This window comes from Amphibalanus amphitrite, unplaced genomic scaffold (assembly GCF_019059575.1).
Source record: "Amphibalanus amphitrite isolate SeventyFive unplaced genomic scaffold, NRLGWU_Aamphi_draft 000662F_arrow, whole genome shotgun sequence".
Taxonomy (NCBI): domain Eukaryota; kingdom Metazoa; phylum Arthropoda; class Thecostraca; order Balanomorpha; family Balanidae; genus Amphibalanus; species Amphibalanus amphitrite.
The window spans coordinates 266,468-294,278 of record NW_024882156.1 but is presented as its reverse complement, the minus strand read 5'-3'; the positions used below and the strand labels follow the sequence as shown (position 1 = coordinate 294,278).

Sequence of the window (27,811 nt, the reverse complement as noted above, 5' to 3'; positions counted from 1 at the left end):
TTTATCTGTACATTTGTTAGTAACATCAATTCATCAATTATTGCTCTTTTATCCCTTTTCACCATAGAGGTCTTTTCAGTCTGGGCAGCAAACACCCCATCTTATAATGATCATCAACTTCTGATTCATATGAAGGCATATTTCTGCAATTAAGTTTCTGCAGAATGAAGCTTCATGGTATAGCCAAGCTGCTGATGCTTTTTCAGTTTGTTTTAGGTCACTTCTTATTTGAGCAGTGAGATTTACTGAATGGCACCATGCATCCATGACTATTTGCAGCATTATTTCGCAGTGTTTTGTTGTGTTGTTGGCCATTTCACTGACCACGCCTTGTTACATTTCCAGGTGTAGGAGTTCGCTGCCGCCGACCCGCCCGGTACCTGGCGTCATGCCGGAGCCTGTGCGAAACACCCACCCGGCCGGCGGGCCCGCTGCCTCCTCGGCCCCGGCGGCGCAGCCGGCCTCTGACTCGGCGCACCCCGCGGCGCCGCACTCGGCTCCCGCGGCGCAGCCGGCGCCCGCCTCCATTGCGGGCTCTGGCCCGGTGTCGCAGTCGGCGGCCGAGCTGAGCGGCGCGCCGTCGCCGGTGCCGATGGCGGCCTCTCAGCTGTCGGTGGGCCCGGAGCCGGTGTCGCGGCGCGCGCCGGAGCCGGCCGCCGACGAGTGGGCGCGCTACGCCGCGGCCGGTCACCACTCGGCGCCCCCGGACCCCGACCAGGCGCGGCTGGCCGCCGCCGCCGCCGCCGCCGCCGCCGCCGCTCAGGTGGGCGTGTACGGCGCCAGCGGCTCCCCGCAGCACGGCGTCAGCGCGCCGGTCAACGGCGGCGACCCGACCGAGGACGGCGACATCGGCAACCGCAACAGCATGGGCTTTCAGATCACGTCGATCACGCAGAGCAGCGCCGAGCCGGACGCGGACCCGATCGACGAGTCGGGCGACGAGGACGTCTCTGACATGGCCGAGTCGGCGCGGCTGTCGGCCACCTCGACCGGCGCCAGCGCCGTGGACGGCCTGCCGGGCCGGCTGCAGCTGCCGCTGGCCGGCACGCCGCCGCCGTCAGCCGGCCTCACGCCGCGCGAGCTGACGGCCTCGCCGGGCGTCACCAGCGCAGAGGTGCTGCCCGTCATCCCCACCATCGACGGGTTCGGCATCACGCTGGTGCCCGGTGCGCTCGAGTCGGTGGACGCGCACGGCACCGCCGAGATCGTCGAGTTTCCCTCGGAGATCGAGATGGACCTGATGCCGACCGGTCTGACGGTGGGCGTGGCGCCCGGCAGTCCGGGCGACGACCTGCAGGAGACCTGGCAGAGCCGCTTCAAGGTGGTAAAAATCGAGACCAACGTGCCGTTCAAGCGCGGCCGCTGGCAGTGCATGGACTACATGGACCAGCCGGAGGCGGCTGGCGCCGACGGGACGGCCTCGGCCGGCAGCTCGGCGCACAGCTCGGTCCACCTGACCGGCGCCGGCGAGCTCGAGCCGCCGCCGCAGCCGGCCGCCTCCGAGGAGGCCTCGCTGCCTGGTCTTGCCGACGAGCCCGGCCTGCGGAGAGAGCCGCGGATAGACGCCGCCACGCCGGACCCGGCGTCGGCGGCGGGCGGCGGCGCCGGCGCCGCGCAGCCCTCCCTCAGCGTGCCGCAGCCGGCGCCGCCGGCCGGCCTGGTGCACGGCCGGGACGCGGCCGCCGCCGCATCGGCGCCCAACGTGCACGCCATGGCCGCCGAGCGGGGCGCGCCGATGACGCTGGGCGTGGCGGTGGCGGCGCCGGCGGCCGGCCTGGCGCGGCAGACCAGCCAGCCGGCCACGCCCGAGGAGGCGCGCCTGGCCGCTGACGGGGTGCCCGTGTTCCGGCCGGCCGACGGGGAGCCGCGCTCGCCGACCGGCGGCGGCCTGACGCTGCCCGACCTGCTGCCCAACGCCAGCCTGCTGGAGCTGGTGCAGTCGAGCGTCACCGACGAGCAGGAGGGAGCCGCAGACAGGTGAGGCCGCACACCGCCGCGGGGGGGGGGGGGGGACAGACACTGTCCGCAGCGCGCACTCCGCATGAAAATGTCCTGAATCATTGTTCCTTGTCAATACCTATCAAATGAGGCATTTTCTGGACTTACAACCATCGAGTTTTTAAAACGCTCGCTGGTTCTAAAAGATTCGTATATATCCCTCTTCTCCCACAATTATGTTAGTTCACTTGGCAAAGCCATCGCCAATCCATTTGGGTTGCATACAATATGAGAGGGAGCCTTCCGATTAAGACGATGTTTGGTTCCAGGACAGAAATTTTCGTCGATTTCCTTGTCAGCTCTCCTTGCCTTCCCAGTCTCCAAAAGAACCCCAGCGTTCCACCGTTCAACACTATTGACCCGGGACTATTGGAGATCACACCGCAGATAAGTTCCTGGCTTTACAGCGCCCTGTTCCGTGGGCAAATATGAACACATCACGCGATCGCTGCATGCTCTATATCTCCTGTCGTATCTGGGCACTATTCCCTTGGTGCAGGGTACTTGTGAGCCGTCTGACAGCATAGCGTCATAAACTTATCTGCTCGGATGCTGGCACCGTTATGAATGTCTCGTCATCCGCAGTTGTACACGGAAATGAATGAACAGCGAAGCCGCTGGGGTAATTGACTGGCGTCATGCTGGAGTTCCGGTGTACGGTAATTGTCCCGAGGCCATTCCAAACCTCTCTTCTTCTTTTTTGTCCGATGCATCATGTTGGCGTCGCGAGAGGACCATAGTTGCGATAGCGGTATGTCGTAAGACGCAAAAAGGCCGCCAAATAGCCGTCATCTGCTTCCATTGCCGTTCCCGCAGACCTTGGGCCCGCACAGCCTTTTCCGTCAGATTTTCTCCTGTTATCATCGGACGTCACCACGCTCGCAGTGGAGTAGCTCTGTTAGTGAGTTTCGTGACTCACGGCCGGTTTGTTAGTCACGAATCGCCGTGAATTATGAACGCCACGGAAGTTGGCAGGTCGTGAAGGCTGCGCCCCGTTGGGGTGGTGACAGCTTGGACCGTTATTCCGGGCAGGCTTAGGGCCATTTGTCGCTCGCGTAAGGTTGCTGTGACAGATGTCAGACTGTCGTGGTGAAATTATTTATACCGTGCAGTCAGTGCAGCCTTTTTGATGTGCCGTAACTGGTGTTTTGTCCTTGACATTAATTTCAGCGTCTGTGGACTACCGAATATTTCCGGAAATTATCTTCCTCCCTGGCACATAGTTCTTTATTTCACGTCTCAGTTAATGAGCTCAAGGTTTACTGGCGGTGTTTCTGTTTTCATCGCCGTAGCAGCCTGACCTCCAGGATCCATGGAAGACATTGGTCTGGGGCCTGACTCACGCTATGATCCTATTTCTTCCTCCGGACTATTCGAGCGATGCCAACCTCGCCGATCAGCGCTGTCTGTTCGAGCGTGTCAGCTGGTGATTCATTGAACAGACGCTCCTGTAATCTGTATCGGATGCCATGAGTCTGGTGCGGCCAATGCCTTCTGCTCTGCCGCAGACTGCAGCGCCATCCGTGGTCGACGGGATAACCTCTGATTCATCATCTTGCCTCCAGGACAATGCCCGTTGCCTTCAGGCCACTCCTATGTTTAACCTGCCCAGTGATATATCGATGATTTTCGGAGGCAACTGCTGATTGAGGAATGGTCATTTACCGTTGATGAATGTATCAGACCTAGCAATTATATATACTGGTAGCATAGTGTATCTGAGATGTTACCTGCTATTAGGTATTCTCAACAGCGTCATCTCGTGCCGGAAAGTTCCACGTCCATCCATGGTACAGTTGAAAGCGGCGTGTTTCATGTCTGAACAAAGGCGCATGCACTCAATGATTGACACGCAATGTTTCCATACACGGGTACTCCGTTATATTTAGCTCAGGTTTTCTTTTGCCGCGAATCGTAGCTCTTCCCTCACGGCTCCGGTTCAAAGTCCCTACGCTCACCGATTGTCCATAAGACGTTCCATGCTCTGACTGTTGTATATGCATATGCCGTACTGTTGTCATATGTCTGACCTCTATATCTCTGCTGTTTCAGGTGAGTGCTGAGCCCGCCGGCCGGGTCACGGTGGTCGCCGGTGGTGAGTGTTGAGCTCGTCCGGTGACGGTCCCGTGGCTTGTGATGGGGCGTTTTAACGGTGTGGTACTTAGGATGTCGCGGTGCTCAGCTGCGTTTGTAGTCCTGAGGGCGCTGTAAACCATGGCTGTGTGCAGTTGTGAGACTGGGGAATAAGTTCCTATCCTGTGCTGAGATGGAGACTGCTAGCTGAAGGGAAGTCAAACGAATTGGAATTGTGTATTTCCGAAACTTATTCTTGTTTGATGGGTTGGTTGATCCTTGCTTGATGGGTGGGTTTGATGGGGCCTGTGTCTCTGTGTGGGTCTGTGTAACTCGCTGTTCTCTGCGCTCTGTGTCGCCGGGCCTGTGTCTCTGTGTGGGTCTGTGTACCCGCTGTCCACTGACTGCGCTCTGTGTCGCCGGGCCTGTGTCTCTGTGTGGGTCTGTGTAACTCGCACAGCACGAACCCGCTGTTCTCTGACTGCGCTCCGTCCTGCCGGACCTCGCCGGCCGGCGCCTGTCGTCCACAGCAGCTTCTCGGGCCTGGCGCGCGCCCTGTCCTCGGGCCATTTCGCCGTGCTGGGCTCCTCGCCGCCGGCGGACGGCGGCGTGCTGACGCCCGAGCCGGTCAGGTACGGCGTGTGGCCCGCTCTGCTCTGTCCCCTCCACAGCGCAGCGGCACTAACCCGGTCCGGGGCGGCCGCCCGGCCTCCGACTCACTAACCCGGTCCGGTACACAGTGGCCACCAGCGCGGTCCAACCTGCGGCCTAGAACCAGGGCAGGCGGTGTGCTGAACCCTCTAACGACTGCGGACTTCTGCGTGTCGTCTGGTCCGGTCGGCAGTTGTACTAACACGGGCCGGGGTCTCCGCCGCTGTCCGGCTGGTTGGTTCTGACCTGACCCGTCCCCGGGCAGTCTAACAGCCCGCGTGTGTGCTGCGTGCTCGGCATTGACCGTCCGTGTGTGGTAACCTGACCCTTCCGGTCGTCCCGCCGCAGTCTCGCAGTTCTGCGGTCAGGTACTGCCGATTCTGGGCGGCATCGCCTATTTTCCCTGACCTCCTCGCACGTTTGCTGACCGGAGTTTTCAGTGTGTGGTGTTTTGTGTCGTGTTGTGGCACGCTTAGCTGATTGCAGAATCATGTAATTGTAGGCGCTCCTTCGTAGGTGGCATGTGGTTTGGTTTCGTATCTTGTGTGGACGTATACTTTGAATATCTGACCTTTGATGTATTAGATAATCGGCTTATCAGGTCTGCTGTTACTCATAACAGTGCGTGACTCTCTTGCAGACGTGACAGCGGTTTTATTTGCAGTGTATCGCTCTCTGCGCTGTGCGTGTTCAAAGTGTTCACTGTTCATAAGCTTGCAGTTTTGACGGGCACCCGTTTTTACAAAGCCTCACAGAGATGTAAATCATTGGCCAGGTAATCAATAATTGTACATCACTCAGGCCCGTGGTCCGCTCATCGTTTCCCTTCGCGTGCCCTTCCGCTGCTCACTCCCCAGGTCTGTAAATGGACTGGGGAGTGAGCCGGCCACGGGGTCCAGTTTCACGGTCGATTGGTCTCCCATTACGTTCCCGGCTGCCGGCCGTCGCTCGGCCGATCTGCGGTTACTCTATGGTCGGCCGGCCCGTCCACCCGTTACGGTTCTGCCACGGGTCAGCGGCAGCGGGTGCGCGGCTGATACCAGGGAACGCTGGGCTGATGCCGTGGAGTCCTGGGCCCTGTTTCACCGGTGATAGCAGCACGCTACTATCAAATTGCGCGAGCTGACGTAATGTGATGAGGTCACACTAATGACGTTTCGTGTAATCCGTGAGCTGCGTTTGGAACAGGGTTGCTGTCTCGTTGAATGCGTTTGATAGCATTTGTTTGATCGCACGGCCGTGAAGATGTTAGCAGCAATATTTGATGACATCACATAGATTGACGGCGTCATGGTTTGTTGATTTATCCATGGAAACCCAATTTGACACGTGTAATAGCAGCGTGCTGCTATCACCGGTGAAACAGGGCCCGGAACTGCTGGCTGTGCCGAGTGCTCCCGAGCTAGCTGCGCTGATGGCAGCTGCTGCCAGGTGCATCCTCCACTTTCCGTGGTTTAGTGGCCGTAATCCATGGCCAAGGCCCTGTGACCCGGGGTGTATGTTTTATAAAGTATGATCCGTGATCCATGGTACCCGATCAAGGGTCGATGCCATGCGGCTTTTGATCGTGGTCGGTGGTCGGTTATCCACGGTTCTTGATATAGGTACACTCGGGGGCAGATTGATGTTCCACCACTCCCTACCCATCGGACTCCCATGGCTCAGAACTGGCTGCTGTCAGTGGCAGCACTGGCACTGGCAGGCAGTGCTGAGCAGTGCTGAGGGCAGGCAACATTGGCAGCAGCCAGTGCTGAGCCATGGGATCGCCCGATGGGTAGGGAGTGGTGGAACATTAATTTGCCCCCGAGTGTACCTACGGCTGGTGGTCCGTGGTACCCGGCTAGCGGTCGGTGGTTCGTGCTCGTTGTATGTCGCCCGCGGCCCACAATCTCTGCCGCTGCCGCGGTGGGACGTGCCGACGCGCGGCCGGCCATTGCAGGCCGTCGCCGGAGAAAGTCCCGCACCGCCGGCGGCTATTTCGCCGCTGCCATCCGGCCATTGGGCGCCGTACGCGACGTCATACGGCCAGGGCGGCCGGCGATTGGCGGAGCCGGCGTGGCGTCATCGGGTGATCCCACCGACACCGCTCACCTGCCGCTCGTACCGGGGCGGGTCGGGCCCCTCTGTCTGTGACTGACTCACTGGCCAGGGGTCCCTCTGCCGGTATTTTGTAGGCTAGTCTCTCCGCCGTTTAGTCGCGGCTCGAAGTCGTGTCCGAGTATCACAGTCGCCGCCGACCCTCCTCCATCCGTGAGTCTGAGCCGGGCGGACGGCCGCTCTCTCTCCCATGTGGTCGGCCATGTCGTCGCAGCTGTGTGTGGGCTCGGCCGGCGGGCCGCTGCCGCCGCCGCCGCTGACCGGTGTCATCGACGGACAGTTCCTGGCCGCTATCGGCCTCTTCATCCGACACTACGTCAGGTCAGTGTGTGTGTGTGCCGGCCCCGCTCCCAACCCCTCCCCTCCCTCGGCGGGCCTGGAGGCGGGCCGGCTGCGGCGCGACCTTCGAGATCGAAAACCGAGCTTTACTGAGTGGTCGGCGCCGCTCGGCGGCTGCGCTTATGACCCAATGTGCGCAGAGATCGTCATGTCCAGTTGTCTAGTGTGTGTGTGTGGGGGGGGAGGTATTAGCTGACAAAGTGCAGTTCCTTGATATCGTTGTCGCTTCGGTAATTATGAGTTGGTCGATTTCTTGTCCATGTAGTGGTGTGAAAACGATTATGCAACGGAATGAGACTGCTCATTGCCAGCTATGCGGTGATACCCGGGTATCGGATCTGATTTGAAGGTCTCTGGACTAGTTCGCTCACAGAAAACAAACGTCCATGAACACATATATTTATTTGTCATGAGCTTATTTATAGCGATATTTGTTTGACGCTCGAACATAGGTGCTTCCGGCGGTGTGAGCCGATATGTGGGTCTGGCTCGCTCTTTGAATCTGTCAGCCATTGAACCAATCAACTTGCTGTCGTGTGACCGGCTGGTGTCGATCCCCACCGATTGCCGGTGCCGCTCCTGAGGCTCACTGCCGCTGAACCCCTCAGTGGGATCATCAGACGAACCATAAAGCGGCGTCGAACCGGCGACCTATCACGTCCCTCCGCCCCCGTGCCGCGGTCCGCACTCTGCACCCTGCCGTGGCGCTGTTCCGGGAACACACGGGCCCCCGGAGCGGCCACATCCGCTCTGGGGCTGCGGTGCCTGGCGCGGCACCGGGCTGATAGCCATTAGCTGCTGTTTGCTCTGACACGACTGTGAGAGGACGGCGGGGATGGAGGAGGCGCCACTTGCTCATGGCGGGGACTCCCGGGCTTCTACACTCCGACCGCTGAATAAGGAGACTGGAACGTTACAGCGCTGTAACGGTGGTGGATATTGTAATGAGTTGGAACCATTCCAGATGTATCTTTTCGAGCTGTTTGTTGTAAACTGAACCGACTTGGAAACGCCTGGCAAAGACATTCGATGAAAAATGATGTTTCATGAAAGATACTTTTATGATGGTGACCTATGCATTTCTTGGACGCTAAAAAGGCAGTGCTCGTTTCATCGAAATGGATTTATTCATATCCCATCATGGGATGTTTTATTCAATACAGCTCACTTCATGTGATGTAGCTTTGTGGACTTCAAACATAGCTTCTCACTTCTCGTCACCGTTTTTAATTCGTTGAGCTGGTTGACTTCGGCAATTGGTTGAGTTATTTGCTGTCTCCTGCATCATCGAATGTTTAGTATGTTATAGCGCTCGGTGGCACGTCCACTACGTTTCTCGGCTGATTTCATTACGGCGGTACCTATCTGTGGGCGTGTCACTGTGGGAAGAGGCCAATCCTACGGCCATGTCTGTTTCTCTATCAGATCTCAGCGACCGGGGCCGCAACGTGTGTCTCACGGCCGTAGAGGGGCCGCGCCTCTGTCACACGGCCGTGGAGGGTCGCGTCGTGTGTATGTCAGAAATAGTCTGTCCGTCCTCCCCGCTGTGCTGTGCGTCTGCGGGCTGCGTCTCCGACCTTGCCGGCCGGTCGTCGATCGATGGTTGGGCTGCGCGCCGACCGCGGTCCGCCGCCGGCGGCAGTGTGGGGTCGGGTCAGCCGAGCGGTGCGGCGCCGGCCCGCCACCAGCCCGGCCGCGCTGACCGCGGGACACGCGGCGGGATGGGGCCGACGACACTGGCCGGCGGCCCTGACGTGTGTTGGGGTGAGGTGAATTCCAGACCGTCGCCCGTCTGAGTGATCTCTCTCTGTGTTCGATGGGGGAGTGGATCTCTCTGGTGAGAGAAGTGGATCTTTGCGCCCGCTGTGAGAGCTGAACCTTTGCGTCCCCTATGAGAAATCTGGATCTCTGCACCATATATGTGAAAAGAGTGGATCTCTACTCTCCGTGAGATAAGTGTCGCGATGAAGCCTGAGCTGGTACAGCAGCTGTCGTTGATGAGCGTTGGTCAGGAAACTGCTGACATGAAGCCGGTGCCGACGCCCCCCTCGGACGGCGCAGATGGCCTGGACGGGTACAGGTAGGCGGGAGGCGACCAGGGGTCAGACGGGACACGGTCAGAGGTCAGGCGCCTCTAGCTAGGCGGGAAACGACGAGAGGTCATACGGGTCACGGTCAGAGGTCAGGCGCCTCTAGCTAGGCGGGAAACGACGAGAGGTCATACGGGTCACGGTCAGAGGTCAGGCGCCTCTAGCTAGGCGGGAAACGACGAGAGGTCATACGGGTCACGGTCAGAGGTCAGGCACCTCTAGCTAGGCGGGAAACGGTGCGACGTTGGATGGCTTCAGACGGGAGGAAATGGACAGGTCGGACGATTTGGGAAGCATTTGCTAGACGAGGTCAAACAATTGTCCACGATTCCAACACTTGTGGACGGCCGGAAGTGGAGATGGTGTTACAAATAGGCTGCATTGTAGTTAGTGTCAATATTGTACCATGTATTGGTTGCTCCATTTAGCGCAACTGCTATTGCATTTAGTAGGTGCTTATTTTTAAATACGCCGTCGCTGGCTTTTGGTGAGTGAAATGTCATTTGTTGATTTAGATTTGACATTTCAGCTTCCAGAGGATGTCAGTTTCATTCCCTGTAGTTTCCGACAGCTTTTAACTTTGATCAAAGCTAGCAGGAAGTTCATCTCACTCGGTCCGGGACGATCAAAACTTTGCTCTCGGCAGAAAACTCATTCCGTTTTCACGGTTCATGAGTTTTCGATTATTTGGGATCTCTGTGGAAATTTGATTTGCTTTATTCCCGTCAATGACCCGTTGCGATTCAGACTCGTTCCAGGTCGGCTGGTCCGCTGCGATTGCTCTACAAGTGGTGTGATTTTCCGTTGGCGATCGGCCGCTGCACTGGCTGGCAGAGGAGGCCGGGCCTTCTCCCGCGTGCCGAAGTAGGGGACGGGGAACAGGGCGGCGCTGGCACCCGCCGGTGTTTCGCCAGATACCACCGGTTGATGTCGGGAGATGGTCCGACAGTTGCGTTGGACCCAGCGTTGGAGGACGCTCTCGGACGAGGGTGACCAGCACACAGGAGTTCATTTCTCCGCTCGGTGCCAGGTGGCTGCGACCCCTCGGACCCCTGACCCCCATGGATCACCGCCACTGCTGAACATTTCCTGCATAGTTCACAGTGCACGCAAACAAACCGGGCCACCTGTTCTGCTCAGCCTCCCCCTGGTGCTAGGCGCCGCGGCAGGCGAGCTGTGGCGCCCGCCGCTGTCCTCAGCAGTAGGTGCCGCCTTCCGATTCAGCTGCCGTGGCAGTCCGGGGATCCGGGGACTTAGTGTCTCCGGAACCCGAGTGCGCAACCTCACACGTTAGCTTTACGGGCAATGCCATCGGCTTTATCGTAAAGGTCACTGCAGCGGCCGGACATGGCCCGCATTCCACACGAGAATCGAACGGGCTATCTACCGGAGCCGCCGCCCGCTGGGTTGCTGTTTCAGAATCACGGCCCGTATCAACTAATTGCTGCCGCTTGGTTGTGCCCTCTGTAGATTGTGCGAGCCCTGCCGCCCGCCGTGTTGTGCCCTGTGTCTCCTGTGCGGCCGCTGCCGCCTGCTGCGGAGTTCCCGCTGCCCCTGTATGGCCTCCCTGCCATCTGTGCCGCGCCGACTGACGACTGACTGTGCGCCCCTTCCCGTGTGTTGCAGCACCTCGCCGGGCAGCTCCGGCGCCGTCGAGAAGACGGAGCCGATCGACAACAAAATCGAACAGGCAATGGTGAGTGGGTGAGGGAGTTCGGCGGAGGGTCAGAGGGCTGTGCCGGCGCATTGAGTGGGTGGCCGGGAATCACCGCGCGGTGTGTGTGAGGCGTCTGTCCTTTCCCTGCCGGCCGCAGTCGGTGCCAGTTCCTGCCCTCTGCAGTCAGTGTCAGTGATTGTCGCCGATCCTTTCCCGCTGCAGCCAGCGTCGGCGGTTGCCGGCGGTGCCTGTCCTCTGCAGTCGGCGCCAGTTTCTGCCGGTGCAGTCGGTGTCAGTGATTGCCGTCAGTGCCGGGTGGACCATTATCGGCGATCGATGCCCAATCAGTGCGATCAGCGCAGCAGATCATAATCGCGGCTACGCGTCGCGTCCGCTGCAGGGACGTTTTTGCCGAGACGAGCCTCACGTGACCTCTCGTAGCGTGTCGTACCCTGATTACGGCCACGGGACGTGTGCCGAGACCGCTGTCAGTTCCGGGTGTTCGTTGACGTATTGGTCCCCGTGGCTCAGGGCCGGTCACGGTACCGACTCTGGCCGGGCCCGGCGGCTCGGCTGAACCCCTCTCTGGATCGCGTGACCGCCGGCCGGTTTCGGGGCGTGTTTTTATCGTCCTCTCTCTGCCGCGCGCTGCGCGTTGCGTGCGGCTGCCTCTCTCGGACTGCCGTGATCACGGGGTGGTGGCTCCGCCCTCCGTGCGCCGTCCGACGGACCCTCGGTCAGCTGACGTTACAGGGGCGCCGGAGAGGCCCCGAAGCCAGTGCCACTGAGCCATTGCTCCCTGGCACTGGGAAATATCGCCGGTCGATGGCCGGCGGCCGTGCCGAGCCGGCTGTCTGTACGGCGCCTACCGCAGCCCGGCGCTCAGAGCTGACGATGAGTGGCTTTGTTCTCGGCGGTCCGTGATGCGGGCCCGGCTCCGGCCGCTCTCGGTGAGCCGGTGTAATGGCGGCCGGGGCGAGCGGCTGAGGCCATCAGACACGACCATAGCAGCGGGAACGGCGTCACCTGAGTGTGGTGTGTGACGTCATAACCAAGGTGTGACCTCACCCTGTGATGTCACCCACCGCGGCGATCTCCTGACGTGAGACGTGGGTTAGTCTTCGGACGTGATTGGAGGCTGAGGAGGATGTATGACGTCATTTCCTTGTCTGATGTCATATAGGCGGCGATGTGTCATTGCCTGGTGGCAGGCTCGAACGTTGCACCTGTCTGATTAGCCATTATAAATATGGAGAGCGATAATTAAATAGAGGTTTGATTTGCCAGGTCTACGAAGAGCTAGTTAATGGATATAGCATATTTTTCGTTCTTCCTCAGCGGAACGGGTCATTGGAACATAACTGGGCTATGCAGTTATGTTATCACTGGGCCGTGCAGTCGTCGATAAATTCATATTTATCACAAGGTGACGTAGCTTTTACAGATTCTGTCCTTTATCACTGAATAACTCATTTTGTATCATGCGTCACCTGAATGTGTCATGGTCCGAATTATGCGGTGACCGGCCACCACCCGTCTCGTATTACCATAATCCGGTGCTCCCTGAGTGGACGTCTCCATCTCGGTCTCTGAGATATGATGATGTTGCTCGCTCTGTCTCCTCTGTGTGGCGCGCCGCCTTGTTGATGACCCCGCTGCTCTGCGGCCGCCGCTGTTTTACCATCACGGACGGCCGACCGTCCCTAGGCCCCTCCCGCGGGCCGTCCCCGGCAGCATACGCAGCCTATTCGCATCCAGTGGGACCATCGATCTCCCCTCCTCTCCCTCCCCTCCTCCCCTCCTCCCCTCCCCTCCTCTCCTCTCCTCTCCCCTCCTCTCCTCTCCTCCCCCGGGCGGCAGCGGCGGCCTTGGCCGTCCCTGGGGCGTCCTCCCGACCCACTTTCCCGAGCCACGCACGTCCTGCTACAAGACAGAGTCGGTCGCTCTGCGTGAGGGGCCGTGTTGGGCAGAGATTGGCGGTATTGCAGAGGAGCCTGGAGGGCTATTTCAAGGGGTAAATGAGTGACGTAGCTAATAGCTATGGAAAGGCAGAACTGGGCTTGACTGCTGAAATGGGAATTAAACCTTTAGGTTCAGGACACTTGAAAATGCAATCTATTCACCATTTACAACTGTGTCCCTCGGTTCGAGCGCTTAGTTCTATAGTATGCCTTTGAAGTCGTCCTATGTTATTCTCGTCCTCATATTTCAAAGGATCTATACGTGTGATCTGTGACCTTCAGACAATCGCTTTCGTCGGCGTACCATAATTACGCTGATGTTTTACCCTGGATTCCTAAGGGACATCGATCATTACGGTACGCCGTCCTATTAGCTAAAAAAGCTAGATTGTTATCCATCGCTTTCAAGGTCGCAGTGTCTATGTTGTCTGGTCTTTTAAGGTAACCTAATTCAAAGCCTGTTGTCCTATTATCTTGCTGCACTTTTCGCAAAATATTTTGTACCCAATATTTTCGTTCAGAAGAAGAAACTGTCGTTAACAAGGTGACTGTAATTAGGTCGACGTTGTGTGGCCGTCGCTCGGAACAACGACCGTTTCTTGTCCGTCGTTGCGGCGCTGTCCCCACTGCAGGGGCCGTTTGTCGGGGGTACACTCTGTACACGTGTCCTTAATAAGCGCAGATTAGTCCGTCCGGCTGGCTGGCTCTGCCGTCGGCCGGCCTTGTATGGGGAGCTGCGGCGCCCGTGCGGACCAGGATGGGGTGGGCGCTGCTAAAATAGCTGTCCGTCTGGCCTGCCGTGCGCCGGCCCGGCCCGGTTTGACCTGACCCCGGGCCGGCCCCGTCTCTGTGCCATCCGCGTCATGCCAGTCATGATGGCGCGTGCCGCCCACTCCCCGGTGGGTCGGAGGAGCTATTCTGACCCGGCGGCGACCCCTCTCTGGCCCCGATACGCAACCTGCACCGCCGGTTTCGGCGAAACGACCCCCCACCCCCCGCCGTTGGCACAGTCTGTTGTCATGGGGAAGCCGCCCACGGCACAGGTGGCGGCGGAGAAGGGGGCACTAGCTCAGTGGGGACTGGGGAGCTGTCTTTGTGGGAGAGGTGACAGACTCAGCAGTGCTGCGAGGGAGACAGTCCAGCAGATGAATGTTTACCCCGAGCTCGTCACTTTCGTCCATCCGCCCGGCACCAGCGAAGGACGGGCGACAGGGCAGGGACGTTTTACCGCTCCGGTCCTGTGGAGACCGGACCGGGGCAGTCGCGGTGTCTGGCGGGGGCGGCACACGAGCCGTGCGGCCCAGATCCGACGGGCGCGGCGGCGGCGGCGGCCCAGACAGCTTGGCGCGCCGTCCGTCCGTCCGCTGCCGGGCGCCATCTGGCGGTCGGGCGGCAGGGGAGCGGCGCCCGCGCGGCGGCCCGCGGGGCCAGTCGCCATCCAGACGCCGCTCCGACACACCGGGTCGGGTCACGACTGCCTCGGGCGCGGGTGGCTCGCTCCAGTCGGTCCTCGAGTCGGTGGTGTGCGCCCTCTCCTCTCTCGGCTGTCGCTGGTTCCCGTTGTGCCCCGGCGCTGAGCGATGCTGGTGTGCGGAAATGTGCCGTCAGCGGGCTCGTTCCCGGCCCGGCCGCGCCGTAAGACGTCAATGGTGTTTGACGTGAAGCTGGTGGACGAGCACGTCTACGTGCTGGTGGATGACGAGGTGCGTACCGTCCGGACAGACGTCCGACGGCTCATACTCGGGCGCGGGTTAATGGTAGACTCTGGGCGAGGGCGTGGTCAGGTTCGGTGCGTCTCTGTGCGATGATGTGTGTGAGTTTTTATATAGTTAATAGGTATGTGTCTGATGTTAGTCTGATTAATAATTAGTAGTGCCCTTTCCTCTGATAGCCGTCCCGGCCCGCTGCTGACAGTCTTTTGACGGGACATGAGTCACATGAAATATGTGGTATCGGACCCGAATACTTGCATGGCAACCGGTCTGTCAGAATTCTAGGTGGGGTGAAATCCTGGAACTGACGAGAAAATGCTCAGGAGTGTTTACACTTCACTGATGGGGTGCGATCGTCTCGTCTCCAGCCGGGCCGCGCTCCGCCCCTGCCCTGCGGCGCCGGGCGCGCCCCGCTCCTTCACCCGGGCGCGCCCCACCCCTCCCCGGCTGCCCACCGCAGTACCATCGACCGACTCTGGGAGTTCTGTGGACACGTGTTCACACACTCAGCTGAACGCTGCCCGTCAGGTGCTCCAGCCTAGTCCATACACGCGGCGAGCTCGTGATAGCGAATTAATTCGATTCCTGCTTGGATTGGATGGTCACGAATGTCGTTTTTTTTACCAGCGGCAGTGTTAACAAGAAACAGGACGAGCTTTTTGTTCTTCGTTGACACTAATTTGGTAAATGTTCCGTTCTTTCGTTCTTGATAGCTGTTTTTTTTCAGTCTTCACTACTGAAGGGATCGTATTTCAATTTGAGATCCAATGTGACTGCGTTTATTTCCATTAGTGGATGCTGGGCCAGCGCTTGGCAGCTTAGATCAGCATCAGCAAACATCCGCTGCTTTCTGTGAACAGCTGACCAGTCAGCCGGTAGGATGCCGTGGAACTGGACACCTGCCTTTCCGAGCACGGTCCGGCTCAAAGCGCGCCACACACCGCGCCATTAGACTTCTGTCGGTCCCGAGTGGACGGTGTCTGCGCTGAAGCAGGGCCGGGCGGCGCTGTGTGGTAATCCAGGAATTCCGTGTAGCAGTCTCCTGACTAGCGGCCAGCCGGCCTCGGTGAGCCCTGGCTACCGGACGTGAGACGGGACACGGCGGACAGACACCGGACGTGAGGCTGGACGCGGCGGCGGGCCACCACAGACAGTTCCAGACTGCCCGTCTGACTCAGTGGTAACCACAGAGCTCTGCGGCGGAGATTCACTATTCCATCACAGATAGCGCGCCGTTTTACATCTTCCTGGTGTGTGCTCGCCTTTCGCTCTACGTTGTTGAGCTCCACATTTTGCGCAGCGGGTTCGTGGCGGATGCAGGCGCGCACACAGGATTTTTGAATGGGGGGGGGCACGACCTTCGAACTGGGCCCCCCATGCCGAAGGGCCCCCCCCCCCCCCAAAAAAATACGGCCCACGGGGCTATATTTCGGTTGGTTTGAAGCTTGAGCAATTGGTTTGTCAATGCATGGTAGGTAAAACAATTATTTCGGTACCAGCTTAATTTTCAAAACATATATAATATATATTTTTACGCTAGCATGCTTTTTTTAGCTTTTTTTTCGCGAACCCCGGGCCCGCGAGTCACCCGGTGGCCCGGGGTTAGCTCAGGCAAGGATGTATCCAGGACCTTTCCATGGGAGGAGGAAGGCACGGTGGGTCCAGTCTCACTGGCAGACGGGTCTCTTTAAAACGGTCTTTGCATGAGAAAATGTGGAAAATCGGCAGGCAAAAGTATCATTTATGCCCGAGGAGTGTGCCTCATGTACACTAATGCCTAATTTACATGGTATTTTACGAGCGAGCGAAGCGAGCGAGCTCCTCAGAGTCACCGGTGTGTGGCGCGCTCAGAGGTGCCAGTGAAAGGCCGTCAGATGCGCTGGTGTTGGGTCCTCACAGGCGCCGTTGCGGGGTCTTAGGGCTTAAAGACACTGGTGGGGTCATCATTGGCATGTGTGTGGCCCTGCAAAATGGCCTGCAAGTGGAAAGTGGCCCGTCATAGGCTGGCAAGGACACTCGGAGGCTGCTAAGAGGCCCTCAGAGTCACTGGTACGTGGCCATCAGAGGCGTCGATGTGGGGACTCTCAGAGCCGCCGATGTAGGCCCTTAAGATGCGCTGGTGGGGGTCCCTTGGAGGTGAAGCGAGGGGCCTCGCAGTTGCCGTTGTGGGTGCCTTTAGAAACACTGGTGTGGACCGTGTGTCTATCACAGACGGATGTAGAGCCATAGCAGCCAATCCCTCGTTGGCCGTTACTAGGGCCCTGAGCGGCCGGCGAGGTCTCTCAGAAACCGGCATTGGGCCTTTATGAAGATAATTGTGGCTAAATAGGAGCCAATAGCGTGCCCCCACAAGCCCTGTGGTGTCCTTCCGAGTTGAAGTGCGGCCAGCGCGAGCCCTCTGCTACCAACTGGCGCCGCAGGGCCCTCGGTTTTGAAGGAACCCTAAACCCGAGAACGGGCACGTACCCCCTCGCTCCCTTGCTATGTCACTGAATCCAAGTGATTAGGGGCCCTTTAGGTAATCAGGGGCGTTTCAGATGACCAGGGGTTTTCAATTGATCAGGGGCCCACCAGGTAACCATGGGCCCCCCTGGTAACCAGGCGTTAAGTAACGAGGAACCCCATCAATAACCAGGGCCCCTCAGTAAACGGGGGCCACTCCGGTAAGTGTAGGAGTCCCGCAGAAGGGCCGGCAAGGTTTCTCAGGTCCGTTTTTTGACAAGGCTCTTATTGACTCAGGTGCGAGCCCTTTGCCATCAGCAGGGGGCCCTTTCAAGCCTTTTGAGGGCCGTTTAACGTCTCTTGAGTTCCCATTGAGGCCTTCTAAGGGCCCTATGAGCAGTCGAGGGGCCTTTGAGGCCTTTTGAGGGCCTCTTGACGTCAGCTGAGGACCGTTGGACGCCAGCTGAGGATCGTGTTTTTGGGCCTTCTGATGGCCATTAGACGCCAATGGATGACCCTCTGACACCAACTGGGGCCCTCTGACACAAGCTAAGGGCACTTTAAGTTTGACGCTAGCTCAGGGCCCTCTGGCATTAGCTGGGGGGCCCTCTGACGCTAGCTCAAGGCCCTTTGACGCTCTTTAAGGCCTTCTGAGGGCCCTTGAGGTCTTCTAAGGGCCCCTTGAGGTTTTCTAAGGGCCCTTGAGGCTTTTTGAGGGCCGCTTGACGCCAGCTGAGGACCGTTTGAGACCTTCTGATGGCCATTTGGCGCCAGCTGGGGGCCATCTGGCACCAGCTGGGGGCCCTCTGTCACCAGCAAAGGACTCTTTAGAGCCTTCGGAGAGCCGTTTGACGCAAGGGCATGGCCCTCTGACGCCAGCTCAGGGACCTTTGACACCCTTTAAGGCCTTCTGACGTCCGTTTGACGTTAGCTGAGGGCCCTTTGAGGCTATCTGAGGGCCCTTTAAGGCCATCTGAGAGTCCTTTGAGGTCATCTGAGGGCTCCTTAAGGCCATCTGAGGGCCCTTTGACACCATCTAAGGGCCCTTTGACAACAGATTAGGGCCCTATGACGCTAACTGAGGGCCCTTCGAGGCCATCTGAGGGCCTTTTGAGACATCTGAGGGCCCTTTAAGGCCATTTTAGGGCCCTTTGTACACGGTCTTCGGTAGTCTAAGGATTAGTTAGAGGCCCATTTGAGGCGGCCGAAGGCCGCCTCAAATGGGCCCCTTCCTTCGAGTTGGGCCCCCCAACTCGAATGGGGGGGCACGGGCCCGTGTGCCCCCCCCCCCTTGTGTGCGCCCTTGGGCGGATGTATCGGTCCTTCGCTGATCTGGGCACTGGCGACTGTCGTTCTGTGTGGTGCTTGGCCAGCTCCTGCCGGGCGCGAATCTCACACGGTCCTCCAGAGATGATAGGGTTATCGTAGCGCGAGCTTCTACCGTGTTGGAACTCTGTTCAGCTTGGAGTATGTGTCAGGGGGGGATAGAGGGGCAATATCGATATCGTAAGGTGGGGCTATTTGAGACAGTGGGGCTATTTGAGACAGTATTTAAAATTGCTATAAAATAAAAACCACTTAAAATTAATGCTTAATTTTTTGCTCAGGCGATTAACTGCTCGATTCCACACCTCCCTGAGCAAAAATATTACACAAAAATCAAACGATCTTCATTTTATAGCGATTTTAAATACTGTCTAAAATAGCCCCACTGTCTCAAATAGCCCCACTTTACGGTAGTGATTGTAATGAGAAGCGGTTAGGTGAAGAGTCGTTTCGCTTAGCTACTATAGTTACTTTCACAGACGATCGTCGTACACACTGTGTTGTGTGTGTGCGCCTGTACGCCGTCTCTGAGTTCTAACGTCTGTCCGTGTGCCCGTCAGGACCTGGTCAAGTCACACCTGCTGCTGGCAGTCAGGGAGGAGGTGGACGTCCTCAAGGCCAACATCTCCAAACTGGTCGACAAGATCAGCGCCCTCGAGCGCGAGAACGAGGTGCTCAAGAGCAACGCGTCGCCGCAGGTGCTGGCTCAGCTGGAGACGGTGCCCAGCCTGGCGCCGTCGCCGCCGCCGCCCGTCTCCGTCTCGGTGGTGGCGTCCGTACCGGCCTCTGTGGCGGCGGTGTCCGCGCCGCCCGCCGTGGCGCCGGCCGCCGCGCCCGCGCCCGCTCCCGCCCAGTCGGCGGCCGGCGGCCCGGCCGCGCCGCAGCCGCCGCCGCCCGGAGCCGGCGGCCCGGCCACCTAGCTGCCGCCGCCGGTGCCGCCGCCGCCCGCGCGCGAGACTGGACGGTGCCGGGGCGGGCGGCGGGCGGCAGATTCCGCCCGTGGTGGACGAGCCGCCGCCGGCGCTCCGTGAGCTGTTTTCCGGCTAGTGATCTTTGAAGGCGTTGATATTTATTTTTGATTGGTGCGGCGCGGCGCGCTCCGGAGAAGTGGCGGCGCGCTCGCGTGGACCGCGGCGGCGCGTGCCGAGCCGCGGCGCGCCCGCCTGCTCTGAGGGGGACGGGCCGGCCGAGGACTGCTGATTTGTACGGGTTTGAGTCTGAGCGCGGCGCACCGCCCGAGTCCGCCCGGACGACAGGGGACCGACAGGGCGAGCCGCCGCCGGAACAGAGCAATATGGGCGCCCGGCCGAGTGTTATATTGGTGCGCGCACTGCGGCGGGCGCGGCAGAGACTGTGCAGTCCCGGCGCCGCCGCCCGCCCGGCCGCACCCCACTATGTAGAAATGATATGATGATCATGTCCATTACTATGGATGAGCTGTTTCCTGCCATGTGTGTGTCTAACGTGAGAGGAGCCGAGTGGTATGCGCTGTGTCTGAACAGGAATACAGGTGCTGAACAAATCGCTCGCTGTTTGGTGGTAGGTACTGTGGTTACTGACGCCCTAGAGGTGCCATGGTGGGAGTTATGTGGTCATGTGCCCGGCGGGAGGGGGAGGGGTGTTGGCAGTCGTCCTGCAGACAGCGGGCTGATGTAATCGCTGGAAAATGCGTCCGACCAGGCCATAACGCTGGACAATTGTGGTGCTTGCCTACCGCTGAAGATGGCTGTTTGTTATGTCCGTCATTCTAGCAGCAGATTGATATTCGCGAATCTGCTGCTGGTAGACAGAAATTCGGCGAGTTCGCTGCCAGAGCAGCATCTTCGGCCAGGCAGAATGTCTGGGTGCCAGCAGCAGATTCGCGAATATCAATGCTGCTAGATTGACGGACATCTGTTCGCTCGCGTACCGAAAAAAGAAGACTGGTGACCTCGGGTGTGATCAAAACTAAGAGATACGCCACGATAGCTATTGAACTGGATGTAAAGTCAATGGGGCGCATTATTCAACTGACTAATGTGTGACTCGTGCATGACACTTCATGCATGAGTCACATGACCGTATTGTGCTTTGGAGGTCTCTGGAGCGACGTAACTCGTTTCGCTGTTTTATCGGATTGGCTAGCGAAGTTGATCTGCATGCCGTTAACCCCGTTCGAGGCTATTTCAGACCCGGGCCTGACAGATAGACGCAGGGTCGCGTGTCGCCCACGACCCTTCCGTGCGAGGGCCGCGGCGGTACGTCAGCACGCAATGGACTGGCCAATGGTACAGGTCCTGCCATCTGTCGGGTGGTTTGATAACGGTAGTTTTTACTCCCTCGCCAGATGCTGAGTGGTGCCTTCACTTCCTTGCTGTTCCAAAAATACACACCTGAGGATCAAGTTATGCAGAGCGCTGACGACATGCAAATTGAAGACATTATGTGTAGGCATCCTCTCAGATCACCTAGATGAGACGCTGTTATGCTTCCTGCAGACCATGATTGCACCGTACCTAAGTTGTTTACCTCTCCTTTTTCCCGCTGCTCAGTACCTGCAGCTCGTCTGCTGCTCAGCGTACCGCCGTCTCGAGCTGCACCTCCAGTGGCGAGGAGCGCCCCACGCCGATGGCCGCTGGCTCGCTGCCCAGCGTGCCGCCGACAGCTCGTGGCTCCGTCGCGTCGCGTCGCGCTCGTCGGGGCCCAGCAGCGTCGCACCGGCTGCGTCGTACTTCCAGCTTCGGTTCAGGTAGGACGAGGCGAGCATAGCAGAACGCTCCCGAAGTCGTCGGCAGCCGCTTATTGAGGAGAACGTGGTCAGACTTTGCGTCGGACTCAGTGATAGCCTGTTGTTGGTTTGGTCTGAGTCGGCTAGTGACCTGCGGAAGGCTGTGAATTGCGGTCCTGTGCTAAGTGTGAGTGAGACCACAGGCACAGAGCGCCTGAGTGGTATTCCAAGACCGTCTGTGCTAACCTGAGCTGTCCGACCGTGATCCCACTCCTGACCGGCACCTCCCCGGAGTCCCTGCCGCCCTGAGCTGTCCGACCGTTGTCCCGCTTCTGACTGGCACCTACCCGGAGTCGCTGCCGCCGCCGCCATGCCTCTGGAGCGGCCGGAACTGGACGAGGAGCGGGCCGGCTTCTTCAGGCCGTTCAGCCAGTCTGTGATGCGCAGCCTGAGCGCCGACCAGTGGACGGGCTTCTGCGCGCTGAGCTCGGACGAGCAGCGCGTGGCCTTCGTGTACGAGCTGCCCGAGGTGCGCCAGGTGGCCCTGCAGCACGTCTACAAGGAGAAGGACGAGACCGAGGCCCGGGCCAGGAAGGACGAGGGAAACAAACTCTTCTCCGAGGGCAACTACCCGGCGGCCATGCGCTGCTACAGCCAGGCCATGGCCAAGGCGCCGTACAAAGGTGAGCAGCGAGTGGCGGGGAGGGGCGAGTGTCGGCGAGCTGATGGCGTGACGGTGTCAGTGACCTGCTGACGTGTGTCTCCCCCTCCCCCCCCCCCCCCTCAGACGGCGTCAGCGAGCTGGTGGCCGTGTGACCTGCTGTGTGCTACTTGACCTGCTGTGACCTGCTGACGCCATGTCCCCAGACGGCGTCAGTGAGCTGGTGGCGGTGTGACCTGCTGTGTGCCATTTGACCTGCTGTGACCTGCTGACGCGTGTCTGTCCCCAGACGGCGTCAGCGAGCTGGTGGCGGTGTGCGCCGCCAACCGGTCTGCCTGCCTCTACCACACGGGAAAACACCAGCGCTGCCTGGCCGACATCGAGCTGGCGCTGCTCTCCGGCTACCCCACCGCGCTCCGCTACAAGGTGCTCGACAGGTGAGACGGTTCTTCGACAGAGACGGTTATTCATTTGCACGTTATTTGCATGTCAATAATTCCGCTTGCAATTCTTTAGGAGAGTAATTCCGCTTGCAGCCCTCTCCTGCCGCTGACGTGCCTCCCGGGGTCCTCTGTCGCGCTCCTCAGTCTCCTGTCGCAACTGACGTATGTACCCCCCCCCCCCCCCCCGTGGGGACCCCTGCCGCTCCCCAGGCGCGCCCGCAGTCTGATGGCACTGAGGCGGTTCACCGAGGCCAAGACGGCCTTCCAGAGCGTCATCAAGGCACTGGACGACGCCAGCCTCGGCGACGGCAAGCAGATGCACTGGCAGAAGGAGGTGCAGAAGATGCTGGCGCTCTTCGAGAAGAGCAAGTACACCGACGCCGGTGGGTAAACACAGCTGTAGAGCACATTGTGCATAAATAGCATAGTGGTTTTTAAATGGAAGCTGAGCAGAACATTTTGATAATAGATTTGGTGCTGTTCGAGATATTCGTCGGTATGAGCGCAATACGTAGAAGCTCTTCGCTTTCGAATAATAAGTTTGTCCACTTTGGTCATTATGGTCATTCCTGGCGTACAACACAGAGCGACAATGATGATGCACCCCTCCCCGCCCCGCCCTCACTCCCGGCCGGCCGTGTTCCAGACCCCCAGCCGCACAGCTGGCTCCCTCCGCTGCCGTCCCTCACCGCCGGAGCCAACCAGATGTACCCGGCAGCGTCCAAAAAGGTGAGAAACCGACCCACTCGGCTGCGTACGTTTACCGTCACGATGTATCAAAGTCGGTACAACATTGTCCATAACGGACAACATAATCGATACAAGGCCGGCGCTCTGCTATTACAATCTTTTGTCGACGACGATTTATAATAAAATGTTATATTTTGAATATTTTTACTTCTCCCCTCTTTTTGCACCGCGAAGTACAAACAAATGCATTTGATCGGCTAGTGACGTAAGTATACAGCATTTGTAGTCACTGGATGGATATACGGGCGCTGCACCTGCCTCCCATTCCGCGCCCCACTCGGGCCGCTGAGTTTCCGCCTCTGGCCGACAGGTGGCAGTGCGGGAGACTGCCGAGGAGGGTCGGTTCGCCGTCAGCGCCCAGCCGGTGGCCGTCGGAGACGTTCTCGTGGTGGAGAAGCCGTTCGCGGCCGTCCTCCGGCCCGAGAAATACGGCACCCACTGCCTGCACTGCCACGTCAGGTAACGCTACGCTACAGAGATACGGCACCCACTGCCTGCACTGCCACGTCAGGTAACACTACAGAGATACGGCACCCACTGCCTGCACTGCCACGTCAGGTAGGTAACACGGGAACAATACAGACGGCATCACCACAGAGATACGGCACTCACTGCCTACACTGCCACGTCAGGTAACGCTACAGAGATACGGCCCCCACTGCCCCCACTGCCACGTCAGGTAACGCTACAGAAATACGGCACCCGCTGCCTCCACTGCCACGTCAGGTAACGCTACAGAGATACGGCACCCACTGCCTGCACTGCCACGTCAGGTAACGCTACAGAAATACGGCACCCACTGCCTGCACTGCCACGTCAGGTAACGCTACAGAGATACGGCACTCACTGCCTGCACTGCCACGTCAGGTAACGCTACAGAGATACGGCACTCACTGCCTGCACTGCCACGTCAGGTAACGCTACAGAGATACGGCACCCACTGCCTGCACTGCCACGTCAGGTAACACGGGAACAATACAGACGGCATCACCGGAGAAATACGGCACACACTGCCTGCACTGCCACGTCAGGTAACGCTACAGAGATACGGCACTCACTGCCTGCACTGCCACGTCAGGTAACGCTACAGAGATACGGCACTCACTGCCTGCACTGCCACGTCAGGTAACGCTACAGAGATACGGCACTCACTGCCTGCACTGCCACGTCAGGTAACGCTACAGAAATACGGCACTCACTGCCTGCACTGCCACGTCAGGTAATAGTACAGAGATACGGCACCCACTGCCTGCACTGCCACGTCAGGTAACGCTACAGAGATACGGCACACACTGCCTGCACTGCCACGTCAGGTAACGCTACAGAGATACGGCACACACTGCCTGCACTGCCACGTCAGGTAACACGGGATCAATACAGACGGTATCACCACAGAAATATGATGTCACTGCCTGCACTGCCACGTCAGGTAACGCTACAGAAATACGGCCCCCACTGCCTGCACTGCCACGTCAGGTAACACGGGAACAATACTGACGGCATCACCAGAGAAATACAATGTCACTGCCTGCACTGCCACGTCAGGTAACTGCCGCTACAGAGATACGGCCCCCACTGCCTGCACTGCCACGTCAGGTAACGCTACAGAAATACGGCACCCACTGCCTGCACTGCCACGTCAGGTAACACGGGAACAATTAACACCGCCTCACCGCATAATGAATGCGAAAAACCGCCTCCACTGGTATGTTCGTTGACAGAATGGGTAATATTTGCGCTGTTTGTCACAAACCTGCACGAGTGACGATCCCCCGCCAATCATTCTCCCGATCCGTGGATCGCCGATTCCGCCGATGTACCGTGTGGATTACCGTATTATGTACCATATTACCGGGCCCCAAATGCACCCACACCCATCCCCCTGTGCCTGTGCTGTCAGGATCCGCGACTGCGTGCCGTGCACGGTCTGCAGCGGCGTGCTGTTCTGCTCGCTGCCCTGCCGCGAGGCGGCGCTGGGCTCCTACCACCGGGTGGAGTGCCGTATCCAGGAGCTGCTCTACGCCTCCGGTATGAGCGTGACGTGTCTGCTGTCGCTGCGGCTGACCACCCGGCTCAGCGTGCAGCAGCTGCTGGCGGCGCGGCCGCGGCTCAGCCAGCCGCCGGCCGGGCCCTACAGCGGACAGGACTACGGCGCCGTGTACCGGCTGGTGGCGCACACCGACCGGCGCACACCCGAGACCCTGTTCCCGCTCACACTGATGGCCGTGTTCATGCTGCGCTGTCTGCAGTTCCAGGGCTACTTCGGAGACGGTGAGCGGTAACTGAGGGAGACGGGGAGAGTGTAGCGGGTGAGAAGTAAAATGCCGATTGTGAGCAGTAAAATATCCGGGAAAAATAAATCGGTGCTCAGCAGCCGGGATGAATTTCTGTTGGACTATGCTTTTCTGGACGACCCCTGAACCGTGAATAACATATCCGACTTTCATCCCCCCCCCCTCTCCTGTCAGAGGTGGACACCGCTGTCCTGGACGACCGGCGCCGGTTCGTGGGCGGCCTGCTGCTGCACCACATTCAACTGGTGCCCTACAACGCGCACGAGGTGGCCGAACTGCGCATGAAGGGCCACAACAACCTGGACGGCTCGGAGAGTGTGTTCGTGGGCGCGGCCGTCTACCCGACGCTGGCGCTCTTCAACCACTCCTGCGACCCGGGCATCGTGCGGTCAGTGACGAGCGCGGCCGGACGGAGCGCCGGGAGGGTGGGAATTGACCGTACCAAACGCAACAGCTGTGCCGACAGGCTCAGAAGGCTAAGCTATACTCTATGTGGGTTCCTTTACTTGTTAACTTATAAATGGTTTAACGATATAAACCAAAACATTTAAACAAAACAGCGCATTTAGTCGTGCACGTTGCACGCCTTCATGCCATATCAGGAAGTTCTCGTTTAACCCTCATTGCTTTGCTCTGTTGTTGCAGTTATTTCAGCGGTAACAACGTAATCGCTCGTGCAATCAAGAACATCGAGAAGGGAGACCTCATAGCGGAAAACTACGGTCCGATATTTACGCAGAAGCCGCTCAGAGAGCGATTGCAGGTACGATTTTGTCCATAGAACGATTGTTAATGTGCTAATCTATAAAAGACCCAATTGAGCCGGTTGTGGACAGGCAGCGTCTAGCACAGCATTTAGGAAGACCCTTGGACAGAACGTTCAGGCTGCAGCCTCTTTGTTGATGTGCCACTTTATCGGTTGCATTTGATAAGTTATATTTATGTCCTACGACCTCGGCATCTGTTCAGTCAAAATCGTTTACATGTTCAACGCTTATTGCTTAACCCAGTTTCCTTTTGAGCAGGTGTTTAATTTCCGTTTCAGTACCTGCGCGAACGTTACGAGTTTGAGTGTCACTGCACGCCGTGTACGGAGATGTGGCCCACATTCGAGGAGATGGACAACTCGGTACTCAAGTTCAAATGCACCACCTGCAAGGTACCGACGCTCATAGTCAGAGGCGACCGCCCAGTGTCCGGTTATATTGAGATGTTGAGATGTTTTCAGTTGCTTTAATTACCATTTTAATAAGTTAATTAAATAAGTGCCATCCTACGCCTGTTCCGAGTTACGCCAATGGGCGCCGCTCGATTACTGATCGGGAGCCCATCCCTGAGTCGGAGGCTGATACCCGCGCCGTGGGTTCTCGGCAGAGACCGCTGCCGGTCTCCACGGAGACGATGACGCCGCTCTTCACCTGCCAGCACTGCGGGCACGAGACCAACATCATGAAGGCGCTCAAGGTCCTGCAGGACACCGACGCCGCCTACAGAGCCGGTGAGCAGGCTGCTCACAGAACGGAAACAGCCGAGTTGTCGCTGTTTTAAAGCCATACAAATTCCAAAACCAGCACGAAAGCGTTAACGTTGGCATTATGGCGACTTGTTGTAAGTTCAGCTGAACGACGTGAGGTGATACCTATTGATATCACGTTGTTAGGGCACAACTGACCCATTCTGATCCCGTGACCTGCAGTGCGTACACCACCTGTGACCCGTGTCCTGTCGACAGTGATGATTTATCCGGAAACTTGATCCGACCGACTCTGACCTGAACCTCTCTGTTTGGTGACCTGGAGACCTACCCTGACCTTCTCTGACCTGTGCCCCGTCAGTACAAATAAATGTGGGACCTGCAGACGGTCGAGTTGACCACTGTGACCTGTTTGTGACCCGCCGGCAGGTATGAGGGACCTTCAGACGGGCGAGCTGACCCACTGACCCCTCTGTGACCCGTCTGTGACCTCTGACCTGTCTGTGACCTCTGACCTGCCGGCAGGTATGCGGGACCTGGAGACGGGCGAGCTGACGCGCGGGATGCAGACGCTGATGTCGAACCTCAGCCGGCTGGACCAGTGTCTGTACCCGCCCTACCGCGACTACCACCTCTGCCAGCAGGCCATCCGAAAGGTCATGCTCACACAGGGCAACAAGTTCATCGCGGAAAACAAACCCTGATCGCCCGCAGAGAGCGTTCGGTCGTTTGTGGTTTAGCTCACGACAATAATTCATTACTAAGTGATACGGCGACGGCTGGACGAGCATAATTTGTCGTTTCCGTTCAGGCCTACCCATTACGCCGTGGCATTGCAATGCAACGTGAGGTATCGAAATAGCTGGTCAGGGATTCAACCCGAGGTCAGTTTACGATTTCGTGCTGTTACCGACTTTCCCCGCCAATGTACGAGTCTCGACTCTTTTCGAAAGGTCGGTCTCAGCGTCGAGTGAAAAAGTGTTAAATCCGCAGCGATACTGTCGCCAACTTTTCGCGCTTGCTGTGTACGTTTGCGTCCGTGTACCTACCATTATAACCTTTCAGGTCAATACGTACCCCGAGTAAATCTGGAAGCCGTAATCCGTCGACGCGGATGATGAAATACATGTTTGCAA

The 27,811-nt window shown here is 58.5% G+C and overlaps 2 protein-coding genes across 2 annotated transcripts in view; both read left to right on the top strand.

Annotated features, from left to right (window-relative positions):
• Positions 1-20,679, top strand: part of LOC122364228 (protein bunched, class 2/F/G isoform-like) — a 21,734-nt gene extending 1,055 nt beyond the window's left edge. Inside the window, exons 2-6 of the mRNA XM_043334417.1 lie at positions 346-1,977; positions 4,602-4,703; positions 10,875-10,944; positions 18,907-19,229; positions 20,673-20,679. Of these exons, the coding sequence (XP_043190352.1) occupies positions 389-1,977; positions 4,602-4,703; positions 10,875-10,944; positions 18,907-19,229; positions 20,673-20,679 (2,091 nt within the window). The 5' untranslated portion in view covers positions 346-388. The remainder of the gene's footprint in view (positions 1-345; positions 1,978-4,601; positions 4,704-10,874; positions 10,945-18,906; positions 19,230-20,672) is intronic.
• On the top strand, positions 20,516-27,811 carry LOC122364224 (SET and MYND domain-containing protein 4-like). The gene is made up of 11 exons (XM_043334411.1): positions 20,516-21,736; positions 22,004-22,151; positions 22,368-22,540; positions 22,804-22,886; positions 23,218-23,366; positions 24,808-25,178; positions 25,376-25,589; positions 25,847-25,964; positions 26,247-26,360; positions 26,576-26,699; positions 27,201-27,811. Exons 1-11 carry the CDS (start codon positions 21,424-21,426, stop codon positions 27,377-27,379), a joined length of 1,986 nt encoding a protein of 661 aa, XP_043190346.1. The 5' UTR covers positions 20,516-21,423; the 3' UTR covers positions 27,380-27,811.